We start from the raw sequence: 22,538 nt of genomic DNA, 5'->3' as shown, positions 1-22,538 counted from the left end.
CTAAAACTCAACACAGATTTACATGAATGCACTGACAGCTTTCTTCTCTAAGACAGACCACTTAAACTATAACAACACATGATGCAATGTATAAAAACAGTAATATACTATGTTCCAGATTCATATCTTCATTTAAATCCTGTTCTAGAAATCAAGTATTCCTTACCCTCCCTCCCTCTGCTAGAAATCCTATTTTAAGTCATGACAGTGTGATACAAGAGCTCCCAGCTGCTTAAAGATCCAAAGAGAATTTCTCATATTCTTGTATTTCTGTCTCTTGAAGGAACTCAACAGAGAACAATACTTCTATTTACCTCTTAGACAATACTACCTTTTCAACCCACTCCAAAACACTTGATACTTCTTACCTCACAGTAACATCACATAAATCTTAAGAAGTTAACACCACAATATATCGTGCCATCTCTTGCAACCTGCGGCATTTTTGGATGGAATTGAAGCATTTTGGGATTTCATAAATGAGCGATGAAGACTAACACTATGCAATCCTTCTGCATTTGCTTTAAAAAAAGGTATTTTTAAAAGATGGGAAAGCAAAGGTGGAAGATAATGCACCACAGTAATGCCATCTCAAGGTTTAGCTCAATTCTCAAGTGTTTATTTGCATAAAGCACAATTTTGCATAAAGGCACAGCATAATTTATAATTATTTTGTCCACTGGGAGCCAGACACAGCTTTTACATGTTAAATCTGCTGAAGGCAATGTAGCTCTTCTTCCATCTTAGAAGCAACAAATGCATTGTCAACGACTTGTCTGGGCCAACAAGTATTTCTCCTATCTTCTGCACGAAATACCCTTACATTTAATTTTCATAGTGGATGAAAAGAAGGAAGCCTTAGCTCTCTCCCACTTTATATAAAGAAGATCTCTTTTTCCACAGTGGAATTATATTCCTAGAAACTTTGTATTTCTGTACAGACCATTTAGACCCTTTGAGATGCAGTCTACCATAGGACCACCCTTTTGCTGAAATACCTCCTGTTCTACCAAATGTTCTGTTCAGGGACAGGAAAGTTACTCTGATACTTGAAGATTTAACAGTTTGTTGACAAAATAATCTCCAAAAATGTCTTACAAAAACACACTGATATTTTGATAGTGGTATCTATTTGGGGATTTTATTTTTATTTTAGTCTGCTTTCAGAAAATGTTATCTAGTAGACTATAATATAGACCTGAGGACAACAGGATATGTTTAATGAATTGTCTGATCCTGCAAGAAGCGCTAAGGAGAAGCGGCTGAACTGGCCCAATATGTAAAGTTAAGATCAAAAAAAGATGTATTTTCCAAAAAGAAACAGGAAATAAACAAAATTACCCAGTGGCCATCCAAATCACCAGTCTGCATTTCAATTTTTCAAGACCAGTATGCTGTGACAATATTCAAACAAATGCTTTTATAAAAGCATGCTAAGAAAAAAAAAAAAAGATTAACAGAAAGTTACAGTCAGTAACTTCACAGTCAGTTCCAAATCAAAATGACTCAATGATAAAAGAAAAAAATAATTACTTTGGAAGGGGATTAAAAACTTACATACTGAAGTCCCAAAGTCTTTTTGTTTTCTTTTAGTATTGAGACACTTAAAGCTTTAACAGTCTATGAACTAGCACATTGTCTATTTTGGATTAAGAATTAATGTTTACTCTTCAAGTAAAAAGAATAAAATTGCAGCCACTATTGCAATATATGTGTTTTTTTAAAATTTATAAAAACCCAAAGCACTTCTTTAAGATGAAAATAGATATCCTACATTATTGATTAGATCTTTAATTCCTGAAAGCATTAAGACTACAAGTTGCCACCTTAGCAAAAATTTAAGTATGCTACAAAGTGTCATTCCTTTAAATTAGCAGTGTAGCAACCTAAGACAAACCAGAGCTGGGGTTTGGCTCTTGATTTGAACAAAGGATGACCATTGAAGTATCTTATTTTGAATGACTTGGGGTGTACATTGCTGTGGAGAAACAGCAAAAACTTTCACAAATAATCTTGATTTGGTAGTAATGCTACTTGCTGTATGGCAGGCAAATTTACCAGCCAAAGGCTCTCTGTACAGGAAGCAGAGAATAGAAAATTTCTTTTGGAAGGACTTCCATGCATACCAGTGGGAGTTTGTGTTAAACATAGCTCATCCACCCAAAGCACGAGACAGTGGTATGGTAATACATGGCCCTGCTCCATTCTTTTCTCCCATTCCCATTCCTTCTGTCTACGCATTTTCATCCCCTTCATGTGTCAGCCGTAGAGCTTAGCAAAGCTTCCATCTCTTAAATCAAGACAGCCTAAACCACCGTTTTGGTCAGGACAGTCATCAACCCAGATGAAGACTACGCCAACCGTGCAACTGAGCTACAAAGCAATTCTATTCCTCTTATTAGTATCACCTTAGAGGTTTCCTTGCTTCTCTTCAAAGGCTTTATTGTTAAAAGCCACAATTCTCCATTCAAAAATGCTTTATGTAAAATACTTGCAATCTGTGTATCCTTGCTAGGCAACTGCATTTTTCAATTCCTTAGTGTATAAGCAGAAGGAAGTTTGCTAGCAACAGGAGAATTCACATCAGCTGCTAAATGGTGCTTTATGTCAGTAAACTGTATACAAGATAGTCACAGCAATCTTTTAAAATGGTTAAAATTTCAGAAATCAGAGAATTGTTTCAGGAACATGTACACTGCCTACGCAGCTTAGGAAAACCTCCCAGGAGCCCAACAAAGCATTCAGCACAATACTGTCAAAATTGTCTATGTTGGTTCTAGCAATATGAGGTGCCACAGCTCTGTGTGATTCGATCTGTTAGAGATGTGCTCAGTGACAAGAACAAAACTGCAGAAAGCGGCTTTGCTCCCCGAGAAGATTTGAGAGCCAGTATCAGTCTGCCACAGGATAATACAGCCTGAAACATCTGTAGTCTCAGTAGATTTCAACAGCTTAAGGGAAATACATTCTGGTTTCGCAGCCTTTTCACTGACTTGAGCTTTTGGCTGTCAACAGAACAATTCTCTACCCTCGCACTCCTCCAAATACAATCGCTTCTCCAAACATGCTGACAGAAGAGGAACAGGGTAAGTTAGTTCTGGACCAAAATAGAGCAAGCTAAACCTTTTGCTTAAGTACTTCATGAGAATTAACCACTTTTGTGCCATCTTCATCACATCAGATGTCTGAGAGTGCCATCCTCCCATCCTTTAAGCAGCAAGCACCACAGTGTGGACAAGGGCTGTTAAAACAGCCCAGCTAAACAATGAAGCAGCATGAGACTGTGCACGTCCAAGTGCCAAGACTACTCAAGTGCTTCCAGAAGGAAATGTAAGCTAGGACAGGCTGACTCAGCTTCCCTTTACTACAGAAACTCCTGTAGGTCTGGTACTTTAAAATCTCTTTTTTGGAAATGCATTTGTGTTACACTGCTAGAGCGCTCACTAAATCACAGACAAGCAAATATTAACTCCTACCTCTAGAAACTATTTTCAAACTACTGCAAAGTACCAGCCGCATTTCTGCACTGCGTGACTCGGGGCCTAAAGTATACTTACAACAAACATCCTCCTACACGACATGTAACATCTAAGCTTGACACTGTAAATTAAGCAAAGGAAACAAGCTCTTTTAAATCCTTTTTATTACAGAAAAACAAAAGGCTTACACGTGACTTAAAAAAAAGCAGCATTATTTTATGAATCCAAAGTTATTACAGTGAAGTTGCTTTAAGAAACCTCTAGAGACTGAAGAAAAGAAATAAAATGCCCCTCCTCAGACAGCATTCTAGATTACTTATGTGACTACAGCAAACAGCTTAATTTCACATCACTTCTGACACCCAGTATATGACTTGTCCACCTTTCTTCTCCCCATAACTTGTTCAGTGTAGCTGGGGGAAGGATTTGATGAAAACAGCAGTACATTTCAAGTCTAATCTTCAACAGTTCAGAACACATCTGATGGACATTAGAGTTCAGAAGTGACCAGCATACAGGCTGCATACAGGCTTTCCTCTTATTAACTCCAGCTATTAAGTGCTACAGTTTGAACAGATCCCAGTGTGATCCGTTTCTTCTACAGTATTTATCCTTATTCAGGTCCACATCTCAGAAGATTTCCCAGCAAGTTAACTGGCTACTACTGATTATAAACACAAAAATAACCACAAAAAAAGAATGTTCCATGTTGAAACAGTTCTTAGGAGTGCAGCAGAACTCAGGTATTTTTTCCTTTTCATTGCATTCCAAAGAAGGAACAGCACCGTTCCAGTGACCACTTCAGGTTTTTTTATTAAGTCAAAGCTGCAGGTCTCCAGCCTGAGCCAACATTAAATACACAACTGATCTGTACTGAAATCTTAAAAAAAGAGACAAAAAAAAATTATTACTGCCTTAATAGTCCTAGATTTTGACTATCAGCACTGAGTTGTGCAGAAGTCCAAAGAAATTTACAGGTTTTTCGTTAAGTGATTTTTAAAATTTTTTTCAAAAAACAACTTGGCAGCTCAATACCATTTAAAAAAAGAAAACCCCTTTCTAAACACCTATTCCTCATGTATATGCTAAACCTACACCTCTCAAAGGCTCTACCAAAAAAATAAAACATCAACAAAAAGCAAGAAAACTCCAGCCACTATGTACAACTGGCTATAGTGAAAAAAATGAAAAAAAGGCAATCATAGACAGAAAACAGAGGGAAAAAAAAAAAAGGGAAAAAATATATCAGATACCTGCTACTCAGTGTTCTATGACCTCATTTTTTCTCTCTCCTCCCAAATGGAAAAAGTTTGGATTCATAATCAGACATGGAATCTTTCCCCAAAAACTTCCTGATCTCTCTACATGTTGTTTATACTGTTCGATAACCAAAATCTTTCAAGTCAGAGATCTATTTAAGGTACTGTGCGTGCCAACATGAAGCCAGCTGTTACCAAGCTACTTAAACAGAAGAAACAAGTTTCTTTCCCACACGGAAAAAGGATGCAATACATTTTCCCTGGCTACAATTCTACAGCATCACCAAATTTATGCAAACATAGAACTTGTCTATTTAAGCTTACGCATGGTTTTTATTTAAAATTCCTTAATTTAGTGGTATAGCATAGCAATTTCTTACGTGATCAAGCTGCCTCGTAAGGAGGACATCATATTTTGTATTATACAGTAATACAGCCTTAAAAAAAAAAAAAAAAAAGGAGAGAAAAAAAAGGAAAAACCCCAGCATGAATAGTTTGAGGAGGAGCAATAAAAGTTTTGTTTTTGTGGTACTTTCCATGATATCAATGCCAAAGGCTGCTTTATAGCTTATCCTTGGGGAGCTTTAGCCCTGGACACAAATTAGTCCTTTTTGCAGTCACGGGTTTGCAATAAAAGTGGCTTTTATGATGAAACAGGTAACAAAAATGCTTTACACTGATCAATCTCTGTCAATATTAATATTAAGCTACATTAACTCCCTCCTTCAGAGTAGGTAACAGCCTCAAATGAAACTACCTACCTCAAAGATGTATAACAATCTCAAGTAAACACTGTAAAATAAATTTACACCATTCAAAAAGCTTGTCATTAGAGAGTTATACAAATAGTCATATTTATGTCTTTCTTTATCGAGCTGTGCTGCAGATTCAGAAAACTTACAGAACTTTTGCACTCTAAGTGTGCAAGCACTCACAGAAAATAATTAACAGGCAATCACATTCTAAAATGTTTTTAACATAATTTTCCAATATTTCTAGCTGCTAAAGCACTAATAAACACTTAACTTAGCATATAATTCCCACATCCTGTATCTAGTAAACATTCTTGACTGCCAATAATTATATTATTACATGGTAGAACGGTCCTCCAATTCCCAACAATTTACATTTAATTTGAGGAAATAGAAAAGTTTGTTGGTTTTGGTTTTTTCCCCCCATAATGATGTGCAACAGGTAGAACATGTGACTTCTTAGAAAACTTATAAGTTGTCTTTAGCTATCAGGCTCTGAAACACTTTACAGCTCTCTTAACCTCTTCTCGTTTTCAGCTTTAACTTTATATGAATGAGTGCATAGCTGTGCTGTATTAGTAGCAGTTTATCACATATAGTAAGGTCAAGTAACATTACCTCACTGTTCTGAACTGGAAATGAACAATCCAAAACTCTTACAAAAATGGTGTAGAACTGTACCTGGAAATTTCTTCAGTTTAAATTGCTCTTTGTTAATCTACTAAGGACAATTAAGAGAACATCCATTTTTTTTTCTGTCAATTTCTGAGAAAATTTGAATACATGCAAGTCAAAACTACCATAATGCAGATAAAACTGTCCTCTTTCATGAAGATAATCAATAAACTGCCAATAAATAAGTCTGTTTGGAAATTCTAGAGAATTCTCTTCCTAAACAAGTCAGTCTTTTTTCTTTTCCATTATGTCTTTCTGTTTAAGCTCTCCATCTGAAAGTTCTGTGTATTTTCCATTCTTTTCCTCCTCTTGTTCTTCCTCACTGCCTTCATCTGTGAGCTCCCGATCATCACTTTCTTTTTTAGCTCCCTCATGCTCAAATACCTCTCCCTCTGTATCAGCTGTGCAGATTCCATAACACATGATGCTGATGACCCCCAAGGGCAACCCAAAGAGAAAGCATCCCAGCAGTGGTGAACTCTTGAACACAGACTGTTGAAATAGAAAGTAAAAACCACTTTCAGTGAATATATACAGTTACTGCATTACTTCTCTTATCACTCTGTGTATTTATTCAAAAAACATCCAAAATAAGAATCAGTGTCTTTTAGAGGAATCATGGAATCAGCTAGGTTGGAAAAGACCTTTGAGATCATCAAGTCCAACCTATGGCATAAAACCACCAACAAGACCACAGCACTAAGTGCCACATCCAGTCTTTTATTAAACACCTCCAGGGATGGTGAACCCTACCACCTCCCTGAGCAGCCCATTCCGATACACAGTCACCCTTTCTGTCAAGAACTTCTTCCTAATGTCCAGCCTAAACCTTCCCTGACAGAGACTGTGTCCTCTTGTCCTAATGGATGGGTTATTTTGGTTTTTCTGCTTGTTTGGTTTGGGTTTTGGGTTTTATTATGGTTGTTGCTTTGTGGGGTTCTTTTTATTAGGTTTGTTTGGTTGGTTTCTTCCACAAAAATGGCAAGGAGCCCCAACTTTAACAATTTCTATTATGAGTTCATAAAAAATGACACTGAAGTTCAAATATTACAATATTGCATTGGGATAGTTAATGTTTACACACCAACTGCATATCCTACGCATTCTTTGAAGCTTTAAAAACAGTTGTTCCAAGAGTGTTAAAAAACACTTTAAAAAAAAAAAAGTCGTCTCTTACTTGTCTCATTCTCAAAAATTAGTCTGCAAAAGAAGTTGAGAGAACTTCCTGTTGAGGAGTAGCTTAATGGCACAGGAAGAAGGACGTATGGTTTCAGAAACTGGTGGCTAAACATTTCACTTTCACAGAAATTTGGAAGCCACTCATTTAGAAACAAGTGAGTTTCAATTTAAATTCACACTACAGGTTTATTTGCTGGTGCAGGACGAGTGCAGAAATGGATTTGTGTACATCTTCCCAACAAAATTTTGTTAAGCATAATTAACCTATGAGAAAGACGACAAAAATGTTTGCTTTAAAGCTACATAAAGAGTAGTATTTAATCCCCTTATGCTCTAACTAATTAGACCAAAAATGTAACATTCCTCAGAACAGTGAAGTGGTACCAGTTTCAGGAAAGGATGTCAAAGGGTCAAGGAAAATATCTTGAATTCTCTCTGTTCTGTCCCTTAAAATACATGTCAGGTATACAGAAAAGCAGTGAAAAATGAAGCAACTAAGATATGTTGAATATTTATCACACATATTATTAAAAAATTTAATCAAGAAGTTCATTTGTCTTAAACCTATACATATACCTACAATATATACAATATAAAACAACTCATACAATATATTTTTAAAACCCCCTAAAAGTATTTGTATCTCGATTGGCAAGGGCACCATCTAATTCAATGAAAAATAAAACTTACCACTATAGTAGACTTGGCATCATAGATTATTCTCTTGATTCGTTGCAGAAGTCCATCACCACCCTGTGCCTGAAATTTCAAATGGAACCATGTCAAAACTGCTGACATTTTTCAGTTATGATTCCAAAAGTTCATTCTTCTGACCTTGCAATCTTAAGTCCCTTTAGAAGGAAATGAAAAGTAATTATTCTTACATCTCATGATGCCCAGACGCTCCAACTTGCCAAGCTTGGACAAATATTATTCAGTAGTCTTATAAAAAAGTCTCTCACAATTGTTTTGAACAATCAGTGCCAACTTGGACAGTGGGCTGACACTTACTCTCTCACCATAAAGGAACACTAACAAAAACTAGCAACTGTCCTGATGTAGCAATGATAAAACTACATAGCAGCAAAACTACTGCAGCTGTTGAACATCCACTTATGGATTATGACAGCACAGCTAGAAAAATCTAAGAACTAAGCAAAGAGAAGATATGAAGGTGTAATAAATAAAACCTGTGTCAAGCAATGACAGACTATACCTACACTAACCCCTAATTGAGCAGTGTTCAAAATAACTACATGAATCAGAAGTCCTGTCTGATGAAAAGGGCCAGTTTTCACCTTTCTTGAGTAGCCAGAGAAACAAATACATATTTGGAAGTCAACTGATCAGCACCTGATCTGACCAAATCCCCTCAAACAGCAAAAGAAGTCCACAGAGACAGACTCACAAAAGGTTATCTGTAGGATCATACAGAATAACAATAAAGTCCAGGTGAATAATCCAACACTTCCCAAGGAAGAGAAAGGGGAATGCCAGACTTCTCAGAAATTTCTCTGTGGTTCAGAAAGTCTGCATCCTATTAGCTGTTTACCAGCATACTTTGAAGACTCTCATTCCTCAACAGCTGCACAATTTCTTGGGCAGAGAATGTAGCCAAAGTAGCCATTTTATGCCTACAGACACCTTAAATGCAGATAGCTTAAATGAAGCCACATCCTGTATTTTTGTATTGTACAGAGATGTGAATTTAGACCAACCTTTAATCACTCTAGCTGAGATACTGCAAACAAAAGATAGAAAGACCTAAGTGACACTACAGCAACAAACAAGAGGCATCACAAATGATTTTCCTCCAAGTAAAAAAAAAAGAGAAACCAATTACACTTCTTGTTTCAACCAGAAAGATACATACAAATAGAGTCTAACAGATAACATAATTCAGTGCACTCAAAAACCATTAAAAAAGTGAGAACTCAAAACCAAAGAACCACCAAGTAAGTTACAGCAATACTCCTCACACTGCAACTGGAAGCATAGCCAGTAAAGTCTGGAACAGCACATAAATCCGCCAATATCATGTTCTACATCAACCTGTCCGATTAAATAAACCAAAGTACCCCATATGACAAATATCTTCTGCATTATTTGCTATTACGACCCAATGACCTAAAACTGCTGGTGTAATATAAAGTGGGATTCAGCACTCAATATACAGTGAAATTGGGGCTAAAACCAGAAATAGGTTTCTCCCAGGAGGCAGCCAAATTATTTGCTAGCAGCTCGCCTTCGTGGCAAAGCATTCTCTCCCCAGAAGCACAAATGACAGTTCTGCTCCATGACCTCTTTCCTCATCCACACAACATAGCCTTCTGTCCAACTTACAGTACACTGAGGGAATAAATACTCAAAAATTATCCAAGTCATCAATTCCAATTGATTTATTAATTTTCTTGTTTTAACAAAAGACAGCTCTTTTTCAGTTTTAGAGCAGAGAAGAGTAAGCTTGTGTCCACTTCCAACATCCAAAGCAAATATAACACTGTTTTTTGGATCTGAACTTTTAATTCATCCAGCTACTGCATTTATTAGTTTACCACCCAAAAGAAAGAGCGCAGTAGAATTATGCACTATAATTCAAAATTTTAAACAAATGCATTTAATGCACACCAGGAGATGAATAAAAATCTCTCCATTTACAACTGCACCAGTAAAAGGAATATCAAAAGAAGCCAGCTAACATTATGCTATAAACAAAAGATAGCTTACTTTGCACAACACGCAACAGCATGACTGCAGAATTTACAATCACATATCCAATGACAGCACCCAAGACAGTAAGATAGGACAGGGATATGAAACACATGCATAACTATCAGAGTAACCAATTTTTTTCCTTACTTTAGCATCTAAGGAAATAAACACCAACCAATATATTCCAAGCCACAATGAAGACTTACTTCAGCTGTACCATCCAGGATATTGTTAATAAACTGAACCATGTCTTCTGTGCTCTCAATGTGCCTATCTGGTAGAAAATACTGCTGATTGGAGGTATTCAATACAACAATAGTAGGGATTGTCAAGTCACTGCAAACGTAAAACAGACAGTTTATATATTTAAAGAACTACCATACAAAATATTCCAATTCAAGTAATCCCTACATAATTTCAAAAGGGAATCCATTAATCTTCTCTTCATGTGTGTTCTTTATAATAATTCTTTAAAAGCAAGAGAGAAGGGGGAAGATAATCATCTGGATGGTATAGACATGTATCTCATTAATATTTTTTTCCTTCACATCCGTATCAATGACAGTATTGAAGCTTACAGCATTTTACGTACCAGAGCAACTGCAAATCAGGTACCTTATGACTTTCCAAATAGTAAGAGATCCCAGATAGTAGCCTTGTATACAAAATGCTTTAAGTGTTTTAGTTCACAAAGGCAGCAGTGTAACTCAAAGATGTAATCCCACACAACCATTGTCTAACTGATCACCTTTATCAATCAATCTCTGCCAGTCAAGTCAAAAGTATGAGCCGTATCAAGCAAAGTTTTTCTACAGCTCTTTTAGAGATGGCATATGAGCAGCAGAGTTTTTGAAGAATTTTATTACTCAGCAGTTAACATTCATGTGCATGTGCAATATATCATAATTGGAAAGAAAAAAAAATGCTAGAAATTATCTCTGGACACAAACCAGTTTAATCTTCCATTCATTGTAGCATTAAATTCAAAATTAGATCAGGTTTAGGAAATTTTAATGCTGCAAAAAACCACTGTTTGACAAGTAAGATTTAAATACATTAAACAAGGTTAAAAATCACTGGTAGTCTTTGTCAATTTTCTACAGATCTGTCAGTAATGAATTCAGATACTTCCTTCACATGAGAAGCAATGCACACCTTCTTTTTCTACATTTTTACCCTTGTCCAGTAGTGCCCCATCCATGTACATTTGTAATCCATGTAACATTGATGATGATTTCAGTCTTATCTGTGGCTACCAATTCATACTAAATTATTTAATGAAAATACTGGTTATTTACTCAAGATGCCCATTTTTCTTTGAAGTCACTGAAATCATCCTAAATTTTCTCCCACAGTTTAGGTGAGGTTTTCAGTTTTGATTTTAATTCAAATGCAAACCTAGAAGTGAAAAAGTTTAATACTTGCAGATGACGATTTTATGAACTTCTAGAAAGCTGAATACTTTAAGGTGCAGACTCTGCTCCCAGTACTGAAGCTGAAAGCATGGTGCCACCTCAAAAAACATAAGGGTAATTACAGGGATAACAAAATAATGCCATCCTTTACATGGAACTCTAGGTAAACAACCAAACAAAACTTTGTACACAGAGAGAATCTGCCACATAAGTGTCTCTAAATATAATGTTTTTCCATGAAACTTTTATTCTTTTCTTATTAGAAACAAACAAGAAACCTAAGTAGAAGGCATTCAAACCAAGTCAGGTGTTTTTGCAAGCACCTCGTAATAAGTTATCAATTTCTGCCAAAATATGTCATCCCAGCCAAAACAGAACAAGTTTTATTAATCAGATGCAGTGTCTCTGTTGCATTTAACAGCCTGGCAACTGATGTTCTTAGAGTTGGTTGTAGAGCAGCTGAAAGATAACCTCTATACATGGATTCTGTACGCTATACAGACATTCATAAAAGCACATTTAATGTGTTAGTTCCAAGAGCAGAGAGCTCTACATAAACCTACAGCTGACATTCTCTGTGATACACCTTAGCTTACAAAAAGCTGTATCTTTGCTTTCACTAAAACACTGAAAAGCATTTTTAAGTACAGTTATGTATTTTAATTAAAATACATGATATTCTGATTTCTTCTTTTGTGCATGGTTTTAAACGTGCCATTTCTAGTCCAACAAAAGCATTTTAATACACTGCTGAAGAGACAGAAGAATTACAATGTCTACTAGTGGAGTTACAGCCAAGTTCATAAATGTCAGGGTCTACTAGGTTCTATCCCCAGAAATCATAGAATATTTTGTCCTTTGTGAAGAAAACAGAATTTATTCCTATATGCATCTGGTACAGTAAACAACCTGTTCTGTGATATGTTTCTCACTATTCAGATTTTTTATTTCCACTTGCTGCCATCTGGTGACAAACCAAAGCAGTTGCAATACATTTTTTTTAAACCCAAATTACTCACGTAGCCACATGAAGAGCTTTGAACATAATTTGCTGCATTCTTTTGCAGCTTCCTACTTATGCTTGAAATGCATACAGTAGTTTAGAAAATAATTAAAAGCTGGTGAGTACTTAACAACCACTTTCCATATATTCAAAATTATAAAATCAGGCATTTTGCAGATTCAGTTAAACCCAGCTGAACAGATCTTGCCACTAGATCACTACCATCCCAAGTGGCAGTTCTGTCTTCTTTCCCTTCATTTCCTTCCTCCCAGGCATCTCATCTCCCTTCCCTATTTCTTTGCACATCAGTGCTGGTGCTCAACAGAGTAGAAGGGAATTCATTGTTGAATCAGCAAAATAAATTTCCTACTCGCCCAGACAAAAAAACAAACTCTTCTCTGCCAGATAAACAGCATGAAACAGCTCAGCAGACAGACATAAGAGCCTGCACAGGAGAAGCAATCAAGGAAGTGAGGGAGGTCTTACTTTTGGCAATTATAAAGCACTAGCTCAATCAAATCACACAATTTTAATTGAGAGACAGTTGTTTTTAAATTAATTGCATTCAGGTGTTAATCTGCAGACATTCTACAAAAATACAGACCTTGTGCTTCTGGGTCCATATGAAGCTCCTAGGATCTTTAGGGGCATGAACACATGCTTAATTAATGGTTTGATCCCTGAGAAAGGGATTTGGAAAACTTACAGAATTAGCATACTGACTTCTGATTTTCCTTTCTTTCAGAACTCCAAAGGCCAGAGGAGAACACGTAGTTAACTACAAATGCCAAGCAACTCAACTCTCTAATTATGCATTTTTTAGAAAAGGATCAAAGTAAGGGCAACTGTCAAGCATCTTGTTAAACCACCTATAAATTTCAAAATGAACCATGTATATATCAAGTGTAGACAGCATCTTCCATGTATTCTATGCTTCTCTAGGTCTTAAAAATACATTAAGAATGAAAGCTCACAATTCTAACAGTTATTAATTTAACAAAGTAGACCTAAAAGATAAGCTTTGTCCATCAGCATTATCAGTAAACCAAACGTCTACCATTAAATTATACATTTATACAGTTTAACAAAAAACTGATACTATGTTACAGGCTGAATTCTGACAACAGAGATTTTTTTTTAAGCTGTGAAAGCCAAGAACTTTTTGTAAGATTATCTTCAAGTAACTACACTTGGCAACAAATAGAAGAAAAGAATATTCAAAAAAGAATTTACTTACTCCATTAGTAAACTATTAATGTAATCATTTCCGTCCATATGGCCAAACTGAAAATCCCTGTATGAGAAGCAGTTAAAAATGAAATGATGAAAAAGAAAACACAATAGTGGGTTTCAGCAAGAATTCTCCCTTAAATATTTTTCCTATAACTGAAAATGAGAGCACACACTCAGCAATGTAATTCAAAAAAAGTGATGATCTAGAACACAGCATGATGAAACACAGCTCATGAAATGGTCCTATTAAGTATCAGTATACAAATATAAAAGCAGGCACTGTAACATTTTTCACATAGAGAAAAAAAAGTGACTGGTATCTTAGAAAGATTCATGCAGAAGTTGAATTAAGACATCAGAGTACCATGTATGCCTACCTGTGAAAGTGATCCCGATAATCTCTGGCGACTTCCTGAATAATAGACTTTAGTCTAGAAGGAAAAAAATTGGCAACGATAATCCAGGATAAACTCTTTCTAAATACAAACAATAAACCTTGAGATTTCACCAGTAAGCACCAATTTGTACCTCATCAGCAAAAAGGACTAACAAAAACCACCTTGCACATCTTGCTTAGTTCCTAAAGGTTGAAAATAGCATCCACAGTACTTGAATAGTATTTTTTTTAGTCTGTGTATGCAATCAGAAAGGGACAAGGGAAGGTCTTGTTCCTCTCAGTCTCATCAGCAAACTCCAACCCCAGCGAAAATATCCCTTCTTTAAAGTTCCACAGACAACTAATACATAAGCACTGCTAACCTAATTTTCAATGTGAGTGAACTGAAGTACAGTCATTTGTTTAAACTCACTGAGTTCATCTCGAAGTCATCTGAACTCCAGCACTTTTGTCTATGTTTAAAAGGTGACACAATAGGTTTTAAAAGCTATGAGATCACCATTTGCTCATGTAATCTCATTAGCAAGTGGCAGAAGAGTGATACAGGAACTCCCACCATCTCAGTGAAGTCATGTGTGCTTCAACCAAGCCATAAATTAAGTAAAGTTAGTACATTAAGTCAGAAATTAAAGAACCTTTGCAAGTTAAACCCACTGATTTAACCTATATTTCTTAATATTTAAGAAACTTCCAAACTTCCCTATGTCATATCAGCACATTTCTCCCATAGTGCCACCAATACTCAATTCTGTACCTGGTATGTTCCACTGAAGAGTTTTTATCATCAATGACTGCAATAGCCACAAGTTTTCCTAAAATAAGGAATAAAATTCTTGAAACCATTTAAAAAGAAACACACATTGTCCGATGGGAAATATGTCAACTTAGAAGATCAGGTACTCTCCAGCGAGAGGAATTAGTTCTTATGTATAAACCAGCCTCAGAGCCAAAGAGCCTCTTCGAGCTGACCATGCTGTGGTTTTCTCAAAGCTACTGAAAATAAATTAAGATGGGGCTTAATGCCACACCACTAGCATCCTATGAAAAGCCTATCTATAGAAAGAAGTTAAAAGGGAGAAAATGCAGATAAAAATTAATTTCCTACTCAAGCTGCATATTTGCATATACCTATATATAAGGCTATGGAGACCTTTATTATATAGCAGCAAATTACTGACTCTAAGTGATTAAATCACTATTGTACCGATTTAGTAACGACTATTTTTCACACAGTTGTGAGCATTATGGAAAAAAAAATTGGAAAATTTACTGGTAGAGCCCAGAATTCATGACATCAGAAACACAATTTAGTTCATAGCCCTCTGTCAGAGGAGCTTAAAGGTCAACACCATAATATACTGATCTTTTCAGGATTTACTTTGTGAAGTTTTTCTGATTGAAAGAAAAAAAAACCAAAGAAAAACCAAACCCAAGGAGTCCTATGGTCAATCAGATAACAGTATGTCTAAAAAGCTGGCCAAAGTTTCTCCAGATCAAGCACCTGAAGTTAGGAAAGCAGATCTGTTAACAGTGCAGTCGTCAGACAGATTAACCCAAGGCTCCAGATGGCCGATTTGTCACTTCTCTCCAGGTGCCACAATTTACTCAAAACCCTCCCCACCAAGCCAACCAATTGCTCAGTTCCTACCTATCACCATGCTACAGGAATCTTTCCCTTCAAAAATAGGAAGTCACTCTTCTTCGAGTAATACTGAAGAGTTTTAAGGGAAAGAACTATGACTTGTTCCCAGGCTTCCTTGTGAAATAGCAGTAGTTTCTCCCCATCCCACTTCTTCCATACCTCAATTCCACTTTTCCCCCATTTCTTTCCAACCTAAGACACTATCTAATAAATACACCAGGAGACAACTAATTACCTTTTAGACTGCAAAAGATGATGTAAATAAATTCCAGGTACTATGTATTAATACATAAAGTTCTCTAAAGTAAATGATGGCTTCTCCAATGTATTAATAAAGTCAAAATATTTTTTTTTGTAATTTGAGGAATTGTTAAGTCAAAAATGTAACAGGAAGAAATATGCAACATTTGAACAACTTGCAATAGCATTTCTGTAAATAACCATTTAAAATGTAGGTGTAACAATAGTAGCTTTACAAACATGTAAGAACACAGATGTTTCATATTCTTTAAAACCTGAAAAAACACAATATTGACTGAATGTAAGTATTTTGAAATGGAATATAGATGATAAGATGCCCTGGCCTGGAAAAATCAACACTTACAGTATTTTTTCTGATACCTCCAAGTGTGTATACCTTAAGAGCAGTACAAGTCATTTGTCTTTTCCAGAGGTCGCCTGGCTGCAAAATTTTCATTTGGCCTGCAGAACTTTTGCTAAAGAAAAGCTGAAGTTTTCTGGGAAAAGTCCACTTCAGTACATGCTCCTCTCCCTTCCTTGTCATATCTATTTCAAAGATATCTAAATCCACTAGATGTAGGATATCTAAAAATCTATATTTAATATTTCTAAATCTAGTTTTAAAATTCCCTGCATGTATTCCAAGAGCTAATATGCAACTTATGCAAAACCTAAGGTGCTCTTAAATTAAAAGTCCTACTATTCTTTGTGACTACTACAGGATTAGACACACAAACTTTTATGTTGTGAGAAAAGGACTAGTGTAGGCTGTGGATGAAACCTCTAGTCACAGGACTGTCCAACATCAGCAAAAGACTGCCACTATCAGCTCTAACCTAATAGTGATTAATTTCTAAAGTTTAAAAACATGGTCTTAGTACTCTTTTGATTTATCTTACTCTTTAGTACACAATGTCAAAGAGTTTAGTAGTAGCATCATCTCACCTGTATCTCCAAGTTCATACAGTGTAAAGCCATCTACATGAAGGTAACCTTGAAATCTTTCTCTATTTATCCAGGATGACAAATCACCATCTTCATATTCTGGGGTGGGGTGGGAGGAAAGAAAGATTAAATTTTTTTTAGAGGTGAGCCATCAGATTTACTATTTCAGTACTACTGAGGCAACCACTATTTTCCCTCCTTTTTTCCTTTTATTTTTTAGAAAAATTATCACACATTTCTGGGCATTTCTCTCAAGTTTTAAAACTTCTAAAGCTATTTTCAACTATTGAACAAAAAGTGTATGATAGAAAAGCATGAAAAGTTGATTTAATAATCTTTCTTTTCCCAAATCATGCTATATATACTACACTAGAAGCTAACTGTGACCCAGTGCAGAAAGGAACAGTTTCAAAGACTGTTTTAAAAGGTGTGTGTGCACTTAAGTCGTCATGTTTCAAACAAAGTAGAGATATATTAATACAGAAAGCAATATTTGTGAGAGTCCTTAAGTGAAAAAGGAAGATCAAGAAAACGCAGATGGATTAAACAGGATTGTGAATGTAAAGAACAAGTAATCATGCGTAACTGACAGTTATACTGAAGGCTAGTTTCAGATGCTAGATGTTTTAACCTATTAAGAATTAAATTCTAATACATACCATCAGTTAGATCTAAATCACAAGTAAAAAAGAAAAATGTATAGAGATATATGTTGCATTTTATGGAAATAAATGCAAAATAAATAATTTATCTTAAATCCTATTGTATAGACAGAAGTATCAATAATTTCAGGCTAACAATTATCTGCCACAAGATAGTAGCAAGCACTTCCAAGCGTAATGCATCCCTTAGATCTGCATCCATTTCCCCTACTATGGAGAAGAAAAAAACCCAAACCAAAACGCCAGACAAGGTCAGACCACTGAAGTGCATTTTGCTAGAAGGTTTTCCTCAGAGTGAGCTCTTCAAATTTCTGCCCAGTCATAACAGTTGCACATAAAACCTTATGCAGACTCTTAAACTGCGTTTTCCTTTATTTGTTTGACTTACATTAATGGTTTTGGTACATTATGAAAAAGTAGAACTTTTACAAAGTAAATTAAAAGCCTGACTATGGCTTTTGCATTTGTTTTAAAAGGTGCTTGAAAAGCAAGCAGGCCACACAGCAAAGTAAGTGTTTCTCTGACAACCTTTCCTTCTCCAGAATTGCTAAAAGAGATCAAAAAAATTAAATGCAAATCAAGGAGGCTGTAGAGTGAAGTTTTATCTGGAGGCAACAAACTGAGAGGAAGACAAGTACATCCATTCTACTAGGTCACAAAGAATATCCTTGGTGGCCATCCTGGAGTATTTTGCTGTGGTACTACTTATACTCAGAAATTAAACCTTCAGAATAATTTTCTGAGTGATATGTTTTCAACTTAAAGTGAAAACTTGCATTTAAAACGATCTAAATCAAGAGCAGTTGTTCTTGCAAGTAAGTGGTGTGCTTATAAAGCCCAGGCTGCGCAATGTAACTGTGTGTGTCCGTAGCTGCTTCTAACATGCAGGAGCCTTATGGTACAGTCTGAGTACAATGTAATACTTATATCTGGATATGCACAAATGCAGAGATACACCTTTTACAGAAATGGCAGGTCTACTGGCATTATGTACTGCATATATACTCTGCAGAAACAGCAGTGATAAAAAACACTACTAGCTTCAGGCGGCCATTCTACAGCCTACACCCTGAACAAGCCAGATGAAGCAGTCTAGGTATATGATGAATTTGTACAGTGAGGGAAGAAGGAACTTTTTTAAGTACATTAATGGTAGCAAAACAGTAATATTGGAGGCTACATCTTACTGAAAACACAAAGTGAACATTATCATTTCTACTTCTGTACTGCTGAACCAAATTCCTTGCATTTTGTTGTGCAAGAACTAGTAATTTTTTTCTCTTTTCCCTCATGAAGAAGCCGCTATTTATTGTAAAACTGGAGAATTTCCCAGCTCCCCAACATACCCTTCAAAAAACCTCAACTCCTCCAGTTTTTCCATATATGCTTTAAATATCTTGCTCTTAAGATAACATCCACTTTTACTTACCATCATAAACAAAGTAAGTTCCATCTTTGAAGACCATAACAGCAGGCAATTCAGGCAATGTCACATACTGAAAGAGTCAGGTTTCAATTAATCCATGGAAGATTAAAATATTTTTAAACAAACAAAAACATCTGAAAACATGTAAATGTAGTTCATGGGGAAAATCTCTTAAGGACACCTAAATACTTTCTGCCTATATTTACTAAGATAAATTTACCAGCTTCTATATATTAAAAGTAACACAACATAAATACAATTTTGAGAGGTAAATCTTGCAAAATGTAAAAGAAACAGGATTTTTACCGCTATCTGCAGTAGCATGAAGAATAGTTTATGGATTGGACATGAACTTTAGGTAGGAAATTTTAACCTGAGGGTTTTATCAATCATGCTCTCAGTTCCCAATTTGTGCTGTTGTCAGCATACCTGTCATACTGCTACTTCTACTAGATGGACAGTCAATTTTGCAGAGTAAAATAGTACCACTGGTAACATGTCCCACTAAATCTGGGTTATTTCTGTACTTCAGACTGATGGGAATATAAAGAAACAGCTTCAGCCCACCAGACTGAAAACAGACCTAATTTAGACAAACAACAAAAGCCTGTATTACAATGCTAAACATGGTATTTGAGATGGTCAGCAACATACTCAAAAAAGAGCTGTAGAAACTTTCTCCTTGGAACTCAAAATAATTTTAGTCAGCTCATATTTTTTGTGAACTGCCATAGAAAAAATCCTGCATCTACTTCTTACTGCTTGCTAGCATTCCAAGTTAAAATTTTAACAGCATTTGTGATTAAGAAAAAACTGCATCTTAACCTAAGTTTTGATCACATCATCTGAATTGTCTGATTTACTGATATGTTTTGGAAAGGTAAGAACAGCATCATTTCCAAATGACATGCCTTCTGTCATCATTCTGCATTAACTTTCTTGGAAATTAATGTAAAAGCAGAAATTTATAGTATAATAGCTGATATGAATAAGCAAGAGGGTAGTCCCAGATGATGCTTTGTTCTCTTACTTGCCCAAAACATAATTTAACATCTTTGAAGGACAAATCAATCCGTGTACAGCTTAAAGTCTGCAACAGATCCCTAAAGCTCAGAACAACACCTAAGGCAATGAAACAAAGCCTAACCATGAACACTGCAATGCAAAACCTCATTACAACTAGTAACCAGAAATTTCTTAACATTTTTTCTTCTCTCCATAGAATACTGCATACCATCACTACTTCAGCTTAAACGACGCTGGTGGGAAATTACCTCCTGTGGGAAAAAAAAGCTCACTGCTTACATCAGTGTCATCACAGAACCTCAAAGACTTCCAGGTTTTTTTACACTCTTTCCACTGCACAACTGAACAGTACTTTTCTTGCTCAGCTGGAGCTGAAGTGCAAATAGCAATATTTAAATTAAGGTGGCTTTTGATACAAGGCCTCTGGAGAACTAACAATACACTATTTATAATGAGGCCAGTTCTACTTATGGTGGTGTAAAATGCAGCTGCCTAAAAACAAAAAAAAACAAAACCAAAACAATAGACCAAATTATGGTAGTTCTCACCCCATTAATCACCAACTAGTTTTAAAGTCACATGTTAGTAGGCATGGGGCAGACTTAGGTCCCACTTGGAGATAACTATAAATGAAAGCCTCTTAATTTTGCTACGAGTAAGCAGCAATGGTTAGACTAACTACAGTAGTATCAATTTTTTCCTACCCTTGTGACGAACTGTAAATAATTTCCTTGTTACAGAATCCTCCAAAGAGCCACATGAGAATTCTGCAGCCAGTGGACTGGGTTGGCTGATCCCCAGACAGACTAATGTTTTCACCAGCTGTATTGTACAAGATGAAAATAACTTACCTCTTCACTTACTTCTGATTACTAGGGTAGTAATCCATGCTACAGACCCCCTAATTAGCTCTAAAAGTATTTGGTGAAAGGACTGCTGGGAGCAACAAGAGTTCTTCTGCATTGGCTAAAAATCCAAGTATCTACCTTCTTGAGCAGGTCGGGTGGCTCATGTTGAGTTCTGCACATCTTCTGATTAATTTTATTAATATGACTGAAGAAGTAATTTGGCCAAAACAAAGCAATGACAGACTGAATTTTGGGTTGTATTCTTTCCTCATATAGACTCAAAAATGACACGTTTCAACGTAATCACTTAGAAACCTATCAAAGCCAAACATACTGTAAGAAGACATCTCTGTGCCATCAAAACAGCAAAATCACATAGATGAGGAGAAAAATACCATTTCTGGGGAAACAGTAGGAATGGTAACAGCTTACCTCAGGCAGCACATCTTCTGAGGCAGAAAAAAAGTATGTATAAACTATTAGTTCTGAAGCAACCTCAATGTATTTTTCCTGAAAAAATACAAACAATGTTTTTTTAATTTCCGAATTTTAGTAGGTGTCAAACAAAAGCTTTGTGACATACCTTATCTTCAAAGAGCAGTTAGAAAATATGGTTATGGAATAAAATTGTAAAAGCACTTTGATAAACATAAAAAACCCTAAGAATTTGTTACACGCATGCACTTCAGTCTTTGAAAAGATTTTTACAATTACTCCCTAAATAGCCAAAAGAAGTAACTTTATTTAATCAAGCTTCAAACCTTTAAAGGAGATTCACCACCAACATACACAAAAAGTACACGATGTCTCTTTTGCACGTGCTCAAACATTTGCTGGCTAGGAAGTGGCCTGATAAGAGGTCTGGAAAGGAAAAAAAAGACCAAGAAAAATCTCAGTTTGTGCAACCTGTAAAACCCAAACAAATAAAAATTCACAAGAAAATGTCATAAAGTTTTTTGTGTTTTTCAGAAAATTATATTTCAAAATGCAAATTATTTTAATGTTTCAAGTTATTATTCTATTTTACATGAAAAGGTAAAAGAAAAAAGAACGTTCTCCTCTCCCCCCCAATAACATGTAATGTTCCTCAAATAGCACACTTAAATTTGAAATTCAAATCTTACTACAAAATGCTGCTATGATTTAAACATGCATGCCTTCTACTGGACACAGAATCACAGACTGGGCTAGACTGGAAGGGACCTTAAAGATCATCTGGTCTAACCCTGCCACCGTGAGCAGGGATATCTTTCACCAGACCAGGCTCCTGAAAGCCCCACCCAAACTGGCCTTGAACACTTCCAGAAATGGAGCATCCGTAATTTCTCTGAACAACCTGTTCCAGTGTCTTACCACCCTCACAGTAAAGAATTTGTTCCTAATATTTATTCTAAATCCATGCTCTTTCTGTTTAAAACCATTGCCCCTTATCCTGTCAGCATAGACCTTGATAAAAAGTCTGTCTTTCTTACAAGATGTCTTTATATAGTGGAAGGCCACAGTAAGGTTGCAATCATCTGAGAGAGAAAATTCTGAATGTAAGCACAGCAGTTAGGAAATGTGGTCTTAGAAATAAATAATCTTAACTCAGCACCAGTCTCCAATGCAGCAACACACATAGTACATATAGTTTTTAACTTCAGTA

General features: G+C 35.9%; 1 protein-coding gene across 3 annotated transcripts in view; it reads right to left on the bottom strand.

Annotated features, from left to right (window-relative positions):
* Positions 1-3,626: 3,626 nt before the first annotated feature.
* The window catches only part of TMX3 (thioredoxin related transmembrane protein 3), a 29,382-nt gene continuing 10,470 nt past the window's right edge, over positions 3,627-22,538 (bottom strand). The window contains exons 7-15 of one of the 3 annotated variants that reach the window (XM_048289350.1): positions 21,655-21,754; positions 21,326-21,403; positions 19,023-19,089; positions 16,932-17,030; positions 14,859-14,916; positions 14,085-14,138; positions 10,263-10,392; positions 8,035-8,103; positions 3,627-6,657 (exon numbers count right to left, since the gene is read on the bottom strand). In XM_048289350.1, the coding sequence (XP_048145307.1) occupies positions 6,391-6,657; positions 8,035-8,103; positions 10,263-10,392; positions 14,085-14,138; positions 14,859-14,916; positions 16,932-17,030; positions 19,023-19,089; positions 21,326-21,403; positions 21,655-21,754 (922 nt within the window). In that variant the 3' untranslated portion in view covers positions 3,627-6,390. The other 2 variants (XM_048289351.1, XM_048289352.1) reach the window with 2 other exon arrangements.

The sequence above is a fragment of the Corvus hawaiiensis genome, chromosome 30, assembly GCF_020740725.1.
Source record: "Corvus hawaiiensis isolate bCorHaw1 chromosome 30, bCorHaw1.pri.cur, whole genome shotgun sequence".
Taxonomy (NCBI): Eukaryota; Metazoa; Chordata; class Aves; order Passeriformes; family Corvidae; genus Corvus; species Corvus hawaiiensis.
Note: the sequence above shows the minus strand (reverse complement) of the source record. Positions and strands in the feature narration are given on the sequence as shown.